Below are 15,597 nucleotides of genomic sequence, written 5' to 3'. Positions count from 1 at the left end.
TTGTAAACAGGCCGCGGCAGATAGTCGAGGTTAAACTGATTGTATCTCAAGCCGCAGATCAACCTGAGGCGAGTTATGGAATCCACAGGTGATGGCAAAGATAACCAGTGGGGGAGATCAGGGTTTAAGAAGGAACTGCAGATGCTGGAGAATCGAAGGTTACACAAAAAAGCTGGAGAAACTCAGCGGGTGCAGCAGCATCTATGGAGCAAAGGAAATAGGCAACGTTTCGGGCCGAAACCTTTCAGTGAAGGGTTTCGGCCCGAAACGTTGCCTATTTCCTTCGCTCCATAGATGCTGCTGCACCGGGGGAGATCAGGGCATGGACTTGCTTGTTTGTACGCAGCAGGTATCAGCACCTTGACTCCACACTAGACACCATTCAACCGAGAGAGCTCCTGCTATTTGCTCACCTCCCTGCCACAACTAAATGACGCTCACATTCTGCCTTTAAAAATTAGAAATACAATTTTTAGAGATACAGTGCGGAAACAGGCCCTTCAGCCCACCGAGTCCGCACCGACCAGCGATCACCGTACACTAGCACTATCCTACACACTGGGGACAATTTACAATCTTTACCAAAGCCAATCAAGCTAAAAACCTGGGATTACACAAAAATGCTGGAGAAACTCAGCGGGTGCAGCAGCATCTATGGAGCGAAGGAAATAGGTAACGTTTCGGGCCAAAACCCTTCTTCAGACTGAAAACCTGTACGCCTTTAGGATGTGGGAGGAAACGTCAGCACCCGGAAAAAGTAACGGGGAGAACGTACAAACTCCACACAGACAGCACACATAGTCAGGATCAAACCCGGGCCTCTGGCGCTGAAAGGCAGCAACTCTACCGCTGCGCCACCGAGCAGCACCATTGTTTATTGAACTCTAGTTTAGAACATGGAATAATACAGCACAGGAACAGGACCTTCGGTCCACAATGCCTGTGCAATAACATGAGGCCAAGATAAATGCTAAGTTATACTGTGAGTTTTTATCTTTGCAGCATAGTGGGCTGACCTTATTGAGGTGTACAAGATCATGGATAAAGTGAACGCTCGCAGTCTTATTCCCAAAGTAGAGGATTCTAAATATAGAGGGCACAGGCTTAAGGTGAGAGGGGAGAGATTTAAGAGGGACCTCGGGGGCAACCTTTTCACTCGGGGTAATCCGGATCTGGAACGAGCTATGAGAAGGAGCTATGAAAGTAGCTACAATTACGACTTCTAAAAGACTTTGGGCCTGTACTCGCTAGAGTTTAGAAGAATGAGGGGGAACTCATTGAAACATACAGAATAGTGAAAGGCTTGGATAGAGTGGAGGTGGAGAGGATGTTTCCACTAGTGGAAGAGTCTAGGACTGGAGGTCATAGGACATTCTTTTAGGAAGGAGATGAGGAGAAATGTCTTTAGTCAGAGGGTGGTGAATCTGTGGAATTCTTTGCCACAGAAGGCTGTGGAGGCCAAGTCAATGGATGGTTTTAAGGATAGATTCTTGATTAGTACAGGTGTCAGAGGTTTTGAGGAGAAGCCATGAGAATGGGGTTTGGAGCGAGAGATAGATCAGCCGTGATTGAATGGCGGAGTAGACTAGATGGGTCGAATGTCCTAATTCTCCTGCTATTCCTTGTGACCTTATGACAATTGGGCGGATATGTGGATAGGAAGGGATTAGAGGGATATGGATCAAATGCAGGCAATGGGACTAGCCCAGTATGCCAACCTGGTCGGCAAGGACAATGTGGGCCGAAGCTCTACAGTTCCATGATTCTGCCTGCAAACACGAACCATATCCCTCCATACCCTGCATATCCATTTGCCCATCCCAAATTCTCTTAAACACCACAAATTGATGAAACAATCTCTGTGCCAAATATTGGAATCTCTTTTACCCCAGTGAGACCACTTAACATTTTAATGTTCACAAGTGATAGGAGCAGAATCAGTCTATTCGGCCCATCAAGTCTACTCCGCCATTCAATCATGGCTGATCTATCTCTCCCTCTCAACCCCATTCTCCTGCCTTCTCCCCACAGCCCCTGACACCCTGTGCTGATTAAAAATCTATCTATCTCTGCCATAAAAATATCCACTGACTTGGCCTTCGCAACTTTCTGTGACAATGAATGCCACTGATTCACCACCTACCATTGTCTAAGCAGTGAGTTTTAACGATCTTAAATGACCATTGACCAACCCTTCATCCCTGAAATCATTTTGTGTATCGCCGGGAGTGTGACCCCAGGCAAGTGCAGCCCTCCTGGTGAAGGAGCGAGTGTGTTTAATTATCAAATGTACCGACAACAGACCAGTGAAATTCTTATGTGCTGCAGCTTTACAGGCCCATAAACGCAATAACACACAGATCGGATAGGGTGAACTGTTTTAAATATCTGGGAGTCCACATCTCTGAGGATATGACATGGTCATCACACGCCTCAGCACTGGTGAGTAAGGCAAGGCAGCGCCTTTACCACCTCAGGCAATTGAGGAAATTCAGAGTGTCTCCGAGGATCCTACAGTGCTTCTACGCAGCGGCGGTGGAAAGTATCTTGTCCGGGAACATTACCATCTGGTTCGGGAATTGCTCTGCCAAGGACAAGAAGGCTCTGCAGAGAGTAGTGCGTTCGGCCGAACGCACTATGGGAACTTCACTCACCCCCCTGCAGGAAGTATACAACAGGAGGTGCAACTCCAGAGCAAACAAAATCATGAGAGACCTCTTCCACCCCTGTAACGGACTGTTCCAGCCGCTACGGTCAGGCAAACACCTCCGTTGCCATGCAGTGAGAACGGAGAGGTTGAGAAGGAGTTTCTTCCCAGAGGCAATTCGGACTGTAAACGCCTTTCTCACCAGGGACTAACTCTACAGAACGTTTTTCCTTCTATTATTTATTATGTAAAATAATATGTGTTATGATTGTGTTTATAATTTGTTTGGTTGTTTTGTTGTTCCGCGAACATTGCCACTTTCATTTCACTGCACATCTCGTATGTGTATGTGACAAATAAACTTGACTTGACTTGATCAATATAACCGATATAATAAATTAATAATTTCAATAGCAGATAATCATAATAGTACAAATCCAAAGTAAATCCAAACAGTCCATAAAAGATCAGAGTCGCTGAGATTAGTGTTGTGTAGCTCAAGACACTGACGGTTGGTCTATGAAGCTATTTTTCAACCTGGAGGTCACGGTTTTCAGGCTCCTGTACCACCTTCCTGATGGTAGCAGCGAGATGAGAGCTTGGCCAGGATGGTGTGGGCCATTGATGATCTTGGCTTTCTCCATGAGATAGCACCTGCTGTAGATCCCTTCGATGGTGGGGAGGTAACAGTACCCGTGATGGACCGGGCAGGCAGTGTCCACCACTCTCAGTAATCTCCTTTTTTCCTGCGTTTTTGAGTTGCCCTACCGGGATGCAACCAGTTGTTCTGCTGACTAAATCTGCACAAAGTATTTCAAAGCCCTGTTAGACTTTACAAGACCTTGTTGTACTGGTACTCCAACCCTCTTTCCAGTTGAAGTTCGCCGCTCTCATCGTCCAAAGTGCGATTTACAAACTGTACACCCAGTTTGACCTCCACTGCTGTCTGACTGTAAAATCTGCTGACTTATTCTAGTTCCTGCCCTTCTTTTGTCCTTCAACCAATCTCGTCTCTGCTCATGTTATCCGCAGCCCCTATTTGTGTAACCACCTTATCAAGGACCTTGTAAAAGTACAGATAGGCCTGTGTTTTCCCTGCATCTACTCTGAGCCTCATTAACTTTCTAAACCACGGGCTAGGTCATGCTTATCGATGGGTGCCAGCATTGTGCCAGCTACTGTCGCTACCTCTGATGGTCAGGTCCCTGGGATGGAAGCTATCAGACGCGGGGAATTGTCAGCCTTCAATGGTCCACTGGTGGTTTTATTGTCACATATGCAACTACACAGTGAAATTATTTTCTTACAATATTGCCTTAGCTAACCACATCCTTGATTAGCAAATTGTACAGAAATAGTTTACTGATCCCGCGTGCAAGAGGCACCATGTTTTGGCGGCGTTTTCATTATCCAGTCCGTGCTCTAGTTGTTATGAGCGGTGTCCGATCTAGGCAAGCCCCAGGCTGTTGTGGGCCTCCAGCAGTCACCTTCCTTGGACGTGTGGATCCATTTAGCGAACCAATGTCCCTCACTTCGCCCGTCCACCTTTGTTCTCTGGGGGCACCTCCCGCAGCTGTCCTTGAGGGCGCGGTGGGCCAAACCTAGTTCGCTCTCCTCTCCTCCTGGCCTTGCACCTCACCCGTTACATCCATCGTCGTCATCAGCTCTGTCCTCCCAGTCTCTGGTCTTCGGAGGACGAACAGGGGGCCGGCTCGGCGGCTTTCTCCCGCAGGTCACGGTCTACCAAGTCCCCTCATTTCAGTCCCTTCACTTCACTTCAGAATGGTGATTAGTCAACAGTGTTTAATTGTTACATGTACCACCTACAGGACAATGTAATTCTTGCTTACTGCAGCTTGATGGGCCCATTAATACAGATAAATATATAATAATCAACAATACAATGTTAATCATCAGTAATACCAGGTATTTAGACCATACCAGTGCAAAAACGGTCTGTAGTGCAACCAAGCACTAATCCATAGCGGACCTCATTTGCTGAGGCTTGTGTTGTGCAGTATTCAAGAACCCGTTGGGAAGAAGCTGTTCTTGAACCTGGAGATCACCTATCCAAGTTCTCCAGAGATGCTGCCTGACCCGCGGAGTTTTCACTCCTGCCATCGGGAAGAAAGTACAGGATCCTAAAAACTCTGACCTCCAGGTTCAGCAACAGCTTCTTCCCAACAACCACCAGGCTACAAACACTACGAACTTGGTTGTCTTGGTTGCAATAGGGACTTTGGGCTTTTGTTTGAACTAATATTGGGTATATTTATTTTAGTTCATTCAACTTTTTTTTTGTTTATTATGTCATCTACGAAGACAGTGTTTGCAGACCTGTTATGATGCTACAAGTAAGGATTTCATTGTTCCAGTTTTAGTTCATATACTTAACTCTCTTGACTTCTGCCCAATGGGAGATGGGAGAAGAGGAAATGATTGGGGTGAAAATGGTGTCTGATTATGTTGGTTAGCACTGATCTGGTGATGCCAGTGGACAGATGATTTAATTCATGATGATTTAACTCTGATCAGCCCAGCCAGGGTCAGCCATCTCCACTCCGGGCTGGCTACCGTCTCCAGTCCGGGCTGGCTACTGCCTCCAGTCCGGGCTGGCTACTGCCTCCAGTCCGGGCTGGCTGCCGCCTCCAGTCCGGGCTGGCTACTGCCTCCAGTCCAGGCAGGCTGCCACCTCCAGTCCGGGCTGGCTACTGCCTCCAGTCCAGGCTGGCTGCCGTCTCCACATCAGACTGGCTAGCATCTCCACTACAGGCAAGCTGCCTTGCAGGGAGCCCGGTTGCCCCAGGCCGTGCGGAGCGGGGACTGATGGATATTTATGTTCTTCCACAGAGCGAGCAGGGCGCGCTGCCCGTGGGGCCCCTCAGGATTGAAGATGAGGAGGAGGAGGATCTGAACAAGACCTGGGGCGTTGAGCGGTTCGACGACCTGCTCCACGATGCGTCCAGTCGGTGTGTGGATGAAGTCCGGCGCACCTTCGACGAGGCAGACTTCGAGTGTGAGTGTGTTTCTGCTACCCCTCTAAATGCTGCCTCCGCTGACCAGGTCCCTCTGAATCCCACACATCCCGGGCCAGACCGTGGATGGTGGCATCGGGAGACTTCCTCCTCTCACCCTCCTGCCTCTGTGCACCACTCCACCCCTCCCCACCTGCCCACCATCCTTCACCCCTCCCGGCTGTACCAATTACCCACTGGCCCGTCTCACCCTTCCCCACAGCTCGTTATACCGGCTATCTCTCCACCCCACTCTCAGTCCTGACGCAGGCTTTTGGCACAAAACATTGACTGTTCCTCTCCCCTACGGATACTGCTCTGCCCATGGAATTCGTCCAGCAGAGTGTTTCTCAATAGCAACCTAGTTTGCATCGGCTTGTCACCAAACAGCAGGGAGTAATTGAGCATAACACAAAGTGTTAGGTTAGGTCAGGTTTAAGTTTACTATTGTCACATATACAGTGAAAAGTTTTGTTATACATGCTCTCCAAACACACCAGATACACCATACAGGTATCTAGTCAAGTTAAACTCAAGTACAGTGGTTCAACTGTATTGCCACACACACCGAGGCACAGTGAAATTCTTCTTTTGCACACAGTTCAGTAAAGTATTTGCACAATATTAGATTAAGTATTATGTTTATAGAAATATTCCACTGAGACAAGATACAAGAGTCGCCAGGTTTTGGCACCATTTTTAAAGTGTTTTCCCACTACTAGAGGGCACAGGCTTAAGGTGAGAGATGAGAGATTTAAGAGGGAATTCAGGAGCAACTTTTTCACCACAAGGGTAGACCATATCTGGAACGAGCAGCCAGAGGAGGCTATAGAAGCGGATACAATTATGACTTTTACAAGAGATTTAAATCAATATGGAACAAAGCCGAGATACGGGCCAAATGATGACAAATGAGACTATCCCAGAATACCACCTTGGTTGAAGGGCCTGTTTCCGTGCTGTACAGTTGCTTGACTCTGTGACTTCTCTGTAGATCTGATGTCGTTGCCGTAGTCCAGTTGAGTGACCCACCACCAGCCCGGTCCAATATTTTCCTTCAGCCAGCATCCCTAAAGCAGTTTGACTGATCATTTTCCTGTTGCCACATGAGAGCGATCTGTCTGTCAAATGGGCTGCAGGGAATCACAGCCCTGACTGCTCTCATTGCCTGACCTCTTCATTCTCTGCTGCCCTATGACTCTAAAGACTGCTTCACCTCTCAGTAAAATCACAGCAGCCAACATCATCAAAGACGTATCCCCACCCTGGTGCTTTCTTCTCCCCGCTGTCATCCAGCAGAAGGTACAGAAGCTTGAAAGCACAGACTCAGGAACAGCTGCTTCCCCTCTGTTATCAGACGTCTGAACGATCTTTCTATGAGCCAGGATACCGTCCGATTCACCTCTACCCCATTGCAGACATTGGACTTTGTCTCTGGAACTGATGCACTACAATGCTGAGAACTACAGTGCCCTCCATAATGTTTGGGACAATATCCGTCATTTATTGATTTGCCTCCGTACAGCACAATTTTAGATTTGTAATAGAAAAAATCACATGTGGTTAAAGTGCACATTGTCAGATTTTTATACATTTTGGTTTCACCGTGTAGAAATTACAGCAGTGTTTATACATAGTCCCCCCCCCTCCCCCATTTCAGGGCACCATAATGTTTGGGACACAGTAATGTAATGTAAATGAAAGTAGTCATTTATGTTGCATATCTTTTGTATGTAATTACTGCTTTAAGTCTGCGACTCATGGACATCACCAGTTGCTGGGTGTCTTCTCTGGTAATGCTCTGCCAGGCCTGTATTGCAGGCATCCCTAGCTTCTACTTGTTTTGGGGGCTAGTCCTCTTCCGTTTTCTCTTCAGCATATAAAAGGGATGATCAATTGGGTTCAGATCAGGTGATTGACTTGGCCACTCAAGAATTGACCACTTCTTAGCTTTGAAAAACTCCTTTGTTGCTTGAGCAATATGTTTGGAATCATTGTCTTGCTGTAGAATGAAGTCAAGTCAAGTCAAGTCAAGTTTATTTGTCACATACACATACGAGATGTGCAGTGAAATGAAAGTGGCAACCGCCAGCCAATGCGCTTTGAGGCATTTGTTTGAACTTGAGCAGATAGGGTGTGTCAGAATTCATTATGCTACTACCATCAGCAGTTGTATCTTCAATGAAGATAAGTGAGCCAGTACCTTCAGCAGCCATACATGCCCAGGCCACAAAACCCCCACCACAATCCCTTTGCAATTAGTAAGATCACCAGTGCTCTCTTTCTTCTTATCGATGTTCCAAACAGTTGATTTTGGTAAGCCTAAGGTTTGGCTGATGTCTCTTAACAGTTTTATTCTTGTTTCTCAGTCTCATAATGGCTTCTTTGACTTTCATTGGCACAACTTTGGTCCTCATGTTGATAAACAGCAATAAAAGTTTTCAAAGGTGATGGAAATACTGATGGGTTAAACGAGGTGCTGAGAGCTCTCTTATACCTGCATTAAGGAGGCATTTAAACACGCCTGAGCAATTACAAACACCTGTGAAGCCATGTGTCCCAAACATTATGGTGCCGTGAAATGGGGGGACGATGTATAAACACAGCTGTAATTTCTACATGGTGAAACCAAAATGTATAAAAAATGGTCTTTATTAAAATCTGACAATGTGCACTTCATCCGCAAGTGATTTTTTTTCTATTACAAATCTCAAATTGTGGAGTACAGAGGCAAATAAATAAATGATGGGTCTTTGTCCCAAACATTATGGAGGGCACTGTATATTCTACTCTGAATCTTCCCCTTTGCTCGACCTATTGTACTTGAGTTTGACTTTATTGTTTCAATGTACAGTATTACCTGATGTGTTTGGACAGCGTGCAGAGCAATCATGAATCTTCTGTCTGTCCCTCACACAGACCACCGGCACTCGTCCCTCCACACTCACCACCCCCTGTCCACACACATGCCCTCGGAGGGCCGCAGGAAGAAGGGGACGCAGAAGAAGAGCAAGAAGACCGCCTCGTCTCCGACGGGCGCACCCACCATCGATGAGGGGGACGAGGATGATGATCACAGCGACGGCACGCAGGAGAAGAAGGAGCCCGCGGAGGGCGGCGTGCAGCCAGACGCCGCTGCCAATGTCCAGGTGCGGGCCTGGGGTTTGGGAGCAGGGGGCAGGGCGGTGCTGGGCAGCCTCCTGTGGAGGGAGTCGCTGTGAGGGTGGGAGTGCCGGGACCTGGGGTTCTGGCGATGGGTGTGCGGGGTGAGGATTTGTCGGGTCTCTGGAATGCAAAGTAAACCGCAGATGCTGAAATCCCTCCCCACCCTCCATTTCCCTCCTCTCCCCTCCCTCCCTAGTTTCACCCCGCCACCCTACTTTCTCTACCCTTCCTTCCCTCACCACCCTTCTCTCCCTCCCTCTGATTCTACCTCCCCTGTCCTCTCCCCCACCCTCCTCTCCCCTGCCCTCTGCTCCCTACCCCCCTCTCTCCCTAACCCTACCTCCTCTTCCCTACCCCCCCTCTCCCCTACCACCTTCTCCCCTACCCCCCTCTCCCCTACCCCCCTCTCCCCTACCCCCTCCCCCCTCTCCCTACCCCGCTCCCTATCCAGCAACTTCCTCTCTCCCTCCTCTCCCCACCCTTCTACCCTTCTTGTCCCCACCGGCACCTCCCCACCCTCCTATCTCACTCTCCCTACCCTCCATCTCCCTGTCTCCATCTACCTCCCCCTCTGCCCACCATACCCCACCCTCTCTCCCTACCCTGTTGTATGACTCAGTGGGAGGTGGGGTTGCATGGGTGCAACGCAGAGCCTGGAGAAAGAGTAAGGTGTAAGATGTAAAAGCTTATGGTTAATGGAGACCAGAGACTCTGCAGATGCAGGAATGTTGAGCCACAGTCAGGGAATTGAGTATAACAACAAAAAAACAAAGTGCTGGAGCAACTTATCATTTGGGTTATAGGGGGAAACAGCCCCTTCGGCCCAACTCGTCAATGCTGGCCAAAATGCCCCATCTAAACTAGCCCCATTTGCTCATAGGTACACAAAAGTGCTGGAGAAACTCAGCGGGTGCAGCAGCATCTATGGAGCGAAGGAAATAGGCAACGTTTCGGGCCGAAACCCTTAGATTTTCCAGCATCTGCAGTTCCTTCTTAAACACTTTGTCCCTTCGATTTTCCAGCATCTGCATCTTCTTAAACCCATTTGCTCATATTTGGGCCATATCTCTCTGAATCTTTTCTATCCATGTACCTGTTCAAAAAATCTAATTTCAATGATGTTATTGTACCTGCCTCAACTATCTCCTCTGGCAGACACAAAATGCTGGAGTAACTCAGCAGGACAGGCAGCATCTCTGGAGACGTTTCGGGCCGAGACCCTTTCTCAGACTGATATCAGGGGTGTGGGAGGTACAGAGATAGAATGTAGTAGCAGACAGTGAGACTGGTGGGAGAGCTGGGAAGGGGAACGGGGTAGAGCGGGAAAGCAAAGGCAGAGAGAGGTTCACTTACATTTTGTGTCTACCTTCTATTTAAACCAGCACCTGCGGTTCTTTCCTACATATCTCCTCTGGCAGTTCGTTCCATACATCCACCACCATTCTCCGGCAAAGTTCGAAGCGCTGGAGTAACGCAGGCAGCAATATTACATTGAAGGAAACTAAGTCCTCCAATACTTTATGTTTTGTCAACATCTTACCTGCCATCTCCAACCCCTGGTGAACCCTCTCTGCCTAACCCTGCCAGTATCTATTTTTTCAACTTGTTTCTTTCTAATGCCTTGCTAACAATCCGATACCCTGCTCATTATCACCTCATTGACCGATCTAAATATAGTATTTGGTCTCGCACCTCCTCCCACCAGCTCTGCTTTTAAACTGTTACCTCCCCACCGCCCCCTCCTCCCAGCCCTGAGAGGGTCGCTGAGCCAAACCTTTTTCTTTCCCCTTATGTTGCTGGGCAGAGAGAGCTTCCAGCAGTGGTGTTGTTGGTTCTGCCTGCAGGGGTGCCTTGACCAGGGGTGCATGGTGTGAAGGGAGGTTCAGCTGATCGGGTCATTCAATCAGGTATGAAGTTCACCAGCAGAATTAGGCCATTTGGCCCATCAAGTCTACTCCGTAATTCAATCATGGTTGATCTATAGGGCGAAGGAAATGTTCCATAGATGCCGCCTCACCCGCTGAGTTTCTCCAGCACTTTTGTCTACCTTCGATTTTCCAGCATCTGCAGTTCCTTCTTAAACATGGTTGATCTATATTTCACTCTCAACACCATTCTCCTGCCTTCTCCCGTGGCTCCTGTACCAATTAAGAATCTGACAATCTCCACCTTAAAAATATCCATTGACCTCGCCTCCACAGCCGTCTGTGGCAATGAATTCCACAGATTCACCACCCTCTGACTAAAGAAATTCCTCCTCATCTAAAGGCACGTCTGAGGCTAGGGCCTCTGGTCTGACACTCTCCCTCTAGTGGAAACATTCTCTCCACATCCACTCTCTCCAGGCCTTTCACATTGAACATTAAACATTGAATTTTCCAATTTTAGGTAAATAACCTACAACCAAACTCCCATTCCCCCTCATCTATATCCACCTGTCCCCGCCTGACTTTGTCACACCTCGCCTCTCTTTTCCAGCTTTCTCCCCCACCACAATCAGTGTGAGGAAGGGTCCTGACCCAAAACGTCCCCGTCCGTCACTTTGTGTGTGTTTTTTTTAGTAAACTAGCACCTACAGTTCCTTGTGCCTGCATTCAGGCCAGAGAGTAGTGCATGGATCCTGAGCAACATCACGCTGAGGTCCAGACATAGTGGAGGTGTGAGCAAAAATGTAAAGTGCTGGGAGAACTCGGCAGGTCAGGCAGCATCTGTGGGAGAAGTGGACTGATGGTATTTAATCATACATCCAGATCACAGAAACTGGTCCTTCAGCCCATCCTGTATATGCCACTTTAAGATGCCCAGTTGCCCATGTCCCATTTGCCTGTGTTTGACCCATAGCCTTCTAAACCTTTTCCATCTATATAACTATTCAAATTATTTTAAAATGCCGTTATTGTACCTGCCTCAACTAGTTTAGTTTATTGTCACATGTACTGGGAAACTGTGAAAAGCTTTTGTTGTGTGCTAACCAGTCAGCACTACTTCCTCTGACAGCTCGTTCCATATACCCACCACCCTCTGTATGAAAAAGTTGCCCCTCGGGTTCCTTTTAAATCCTATTGCCCACCTTAAACCTATGTCCTCTGGTTCTTGATTCCCCTAATCTGCCTAAAAGACAGTGCTGAGGTTAGCAGATACATGGAACTGCAGGTGCTGGGTTACAAATGGGAAAAAAAGACAGTGCTGGAGTAACTCAGCAGGTCTCCAGAGAACATGAATATCTGACGATTCGGGGTCAGCCTTCTGAAGAAGGGCCTCGACCTAAATCGTCATCTATCCATGTTCTCCAGAGATCCTACCTGACCCACTGAGATACTCCAGCACTGTGTCATCTCTTGCTGAGTTTGGTGTTGTGCAGCGTTCGAGAGCCTGATAGATGCTGAGATGGTTCTCAGGCTCCTGTATCTTCTTCCCTATGGTAGCAGTGAGATGAGAGCATGGGCAGCGTGGTGTGGGTCTTGATCATACTGGCAGACCATACTTCAGACTGATTGTAGAGGGGGCTGAGAAAGCTGGGATGTGTGAACCAGCCTCTGTGTCTCTGTGCGCGACGGTCATTGTGCTCCCTGCCGAAGTTTGCTGCCGACTGATGGTCCTATGCCTCCCTCTTCCAGTTCTTCATGCCCGACGAGGAGTTGGAGAATAACGCGGCGTCGCTGAGCCCCCCGGACCGAAGCCCGAAGCAGCAGGATGTTCCTTCCCCCCTCTCCGAGCCCGGCATCATCCTCCCACACAGTCACCTCGGCAGGAGCAGCGAGCGGATGGCCCTGAGGTAAGTTCGGTGCGGCGCTCAGTCCCCATGGACTGCCGTCCTTTGCCCACGAGAGTGAGCCGGGACCCTGCAGCAGGTGCACAGAACGGATACATATCACAGTTCGATCCTTACTGCGGGTGCTGGCAGTACGGAATTTGTACGTTCTCCCTGTGACCCCCTGGGTTTTCTCCGGGTGATCCGGTTTCCTCCCACATTCTGCAGGCGTGCAGTTTATAGATTAATTGACCCCTGTAAATTGCCCCTAGTGTGTAGAATAGGATTAGTGTACAGGCTTTTTTGCGGAATCGGTGGGCCTATCTGTTTCTGTGCTGTATCTCTAAAACTAAATGCCACATACTGTGCTGATCTGCAGAGGAGTTGGGCTGTGTGTGCACCGTGTTCTTTGTGTGCTGGTGATTGCTGTGCAAGTTGTGTGTCGGGCTCCATGGCCAAGGAGACACACAGAACGGAAACAAGCCCTTTCGGTCCACCACGTCCATGCTGACCAAGATGACCCATCTAAACTACTCCAATTTGTCTGCATTTGGCCCCCATCCCTCTAAATCTTTCCTATCCATGTACTTGTCCAGGTGTTTTTTAAATATTGTAGTGACTGCCTCAACTACTAGCTCGTTCCATAAATCCGCCACCCTATGTGCGGAAAAAGCTTCCCCTCAGATTCTTATTAAATCTTTCCCCTCTCACCTTAAACCCATGTCCTCTGATTCTTGATTCTTTTAATCTCGGCAAAAGACTTTGTGCATCCACCCTATAAATTCCCTTCATAATTATATGCACCTCTGTTCAACCCCCCATCCTCCTACCCTCCAAGGAATAAAGTCCTAGCCTGCCTAGCCTCTCCCTGTAGCTCAGACCCTCAAATCTGGGCACCGCCCTGCTTGACGTGCTGCGCTGTGATCCTGGACTGGCCGGCAGCCGAGTGTATGGACTGGGCTTCACATCAGCCCCTGACCGCCGGCTATGTTTCTCGATCACTTGGGGAGAATGGGCAAAGGGGAGAGGGAGGGATACGATACAATAGTGCTTGATTGTCACATGCACAAAACACAGTGACATTTATTTTGCGTCACCAGATTTGGCGCCATTTCCAAAAGTCCATTCTGCGCACTAGATCTTAAGGAGCGGCTTCTGATCCAAGCGAGCCCCCTGGATTGTTCAGCGTACCATCGTCGCTCTCCTTGCTGGGCCGCCTTTGTGCCCAGGGGTCGCCTCCCACTGCCGACCTGGAGGGCACGGGAGGTTACACCCTGGTTCACCTTCCTACCGGCCTTGCCCCTTGTGACCATTATCACCGGCTCCCTTTTCCACACAGAGGGCGGTGGGAGTATGGAATGAGCTGTCAGAGAAGGTAGATGAGGCGGGATGGACCCACACCTCCCACGTCCAGGAAAACACTGCTGTCAAGGTGCCCGTTCCGGCTTGAGGGCAGTCGGCATGAGGGTGTGATGGTGGTAGGACTAGATCAGGGCACGCCAGACTTGGCAGTGTAACCAGATCGTGGGGGCGAGGAGACAGAATGGGTTCACACATCAGTGTGGGACAGGTCTGACGAAGTGCTGCTCAGATCTATATTCTGCACTATTCTCTGTCTCTTCCCCTTTACTCTATCTATTGCACTTTTGACTTGATTGTATTTATCTGTACTATTATCTGATCTGGTTAGCATGCAAAATACAACTTTTCAGTGTACCTTGATACACTTTAGTTTAGTTTATTATTGTCACGTGCACCAAGGTACAGTGAACAGCTTTGTTGGTGCTTGTTATCCAGTCAGCGGAAAGACTATGCATGATTACAATCAAACTGTCCACGCTGTGCAGATACAGGATAAAGGGAACAATGTTTAGTGCAAGATAAAGTCCAATTAATCACATGACAATAACGAACCTAAAGCCAACCTAACATCATTAAGAGCCGTGGACCAAGGAGTTACCCCCAAACATTGTTTGTGTCTTCAGATTCAAGCATCTGCAATCTGGGGACATTCTGACTACAGATAGGGAATCATCGGAATATTTAGATAGAGGATCCCTCTGCCCTCTGACAGGGACAGGAGAGAGAGGCTCTTGTGAGGGAGCTGGCCTTCCACGAGTATTGGAAATCGTGAATGCATTTCCATTTCCATTTCCGTCCCGAACCCAAAACCCTCCCGTCCATTAGCCCGTTACACTACCTCTGTCCCCATCCATATTCTTGGCCTTGCCCCCTCCATTCACCCGCCCCATAAACTTCCTCCTCCTCCTACCAGCCCCTGTGATCATTCTTACCCCCTCCCACCCGTCTCCCCATCCCCATAAGTTCACCCTTCCCCACCCCACTCTCCTCCCTTTCCTACCCATTACATATTCTTGGCCTCCTCCTCCATTCACCCGCCCCATAAACTTCCTCCCTCTCCAACCCATCCCAGTGACTCCCACACATTGATCCAGCTGAAGGAGGGCGACACAGTGCCACAGCGGTAGAGTTGCTGCTTTAGCGGAGCCAGAGACCTGCGGTTTGATCCAGACAATGTCTGTACAGAGTTTGTACCTTCTCCCTGTGACCAACCGCATGGGTTTTTTCCGGTGCGCCCGTTTCCTCCCACACTTCAAAGGCGTGCGGGGTTGTAGTTTAGTTGGCTTCTGTAAATTGTCCCCAGTGCTAGTGTACCGTGTGATCATAGGTCGGCACAAGACTCAGTGGGCCGAATGGCCTGTTTCCATGCTGTATTTTTAACGTAAAGTAAAGGCTGCCATCAGCCTAGGGTGGGGAGCTCACAGTCGGCCTGGGGCTGGGCCCCCAGTGCATCTCCCAGGCTGGATGCGGGTGAGGCAGTGACTTTGCCTGGCCCAGCCTCCCACTGTGCTAGACTTGTTTGGTGGGTTTGTTCAGGCCCAGGAGCGGTTCACACTGGAGACGTCTCTTTCTCTTCCGCCACTACCTCCCTATCCCCAGGGCTGAATGATTCTCTCCCCCCCACGCCCTCTCTCGCCTCAGTACTGACATTCCTTTAA

At 48.9% G+C, this 15,597-nt stretch overlaps 1 protein-coding gene across 1 annotated transcript in view; it reads left to right on the top strand.

Moving 5' to 3' along the window:
- Positions 1–15,597, top strand: part of LOC129696099 (anion exchange protein 2-like) — a 92,308-nt gene that overhangs the window by 31,409 nt on the left and 45,302 nt on the right. Inside the window, 3 exon segments of the mRNA XM_055633550.1 lie at positions 5,498–5,663; positions 8,581–8,810; positions 12,444–12,601. Coding sequence (XP_055489525.1) covers positions 5,498–5,663; positions 8,581–8,810; positions 12,444–12,601 — 554 coding nt within the window.

This window comes from Leucoraja erinacea, chromosome 4 (genome assembly GCF_028641065.1).
Source record: "Leucoraja erinacea ecotype New England chromosome 4, Leri_hhj_1, whole genome shotgun sequence".
Lineage (NCBI taxonomy): Eukaryota > Metazoa > Chordata > Chondrichthyes > Rajiformes > Rajidae > Leucoraja > Leucoraja erinaceus.
Note: the sequence above shows the minus strand (reverse complement) of the source record. Positions and strands in the feature narration are given on the sequence as shown.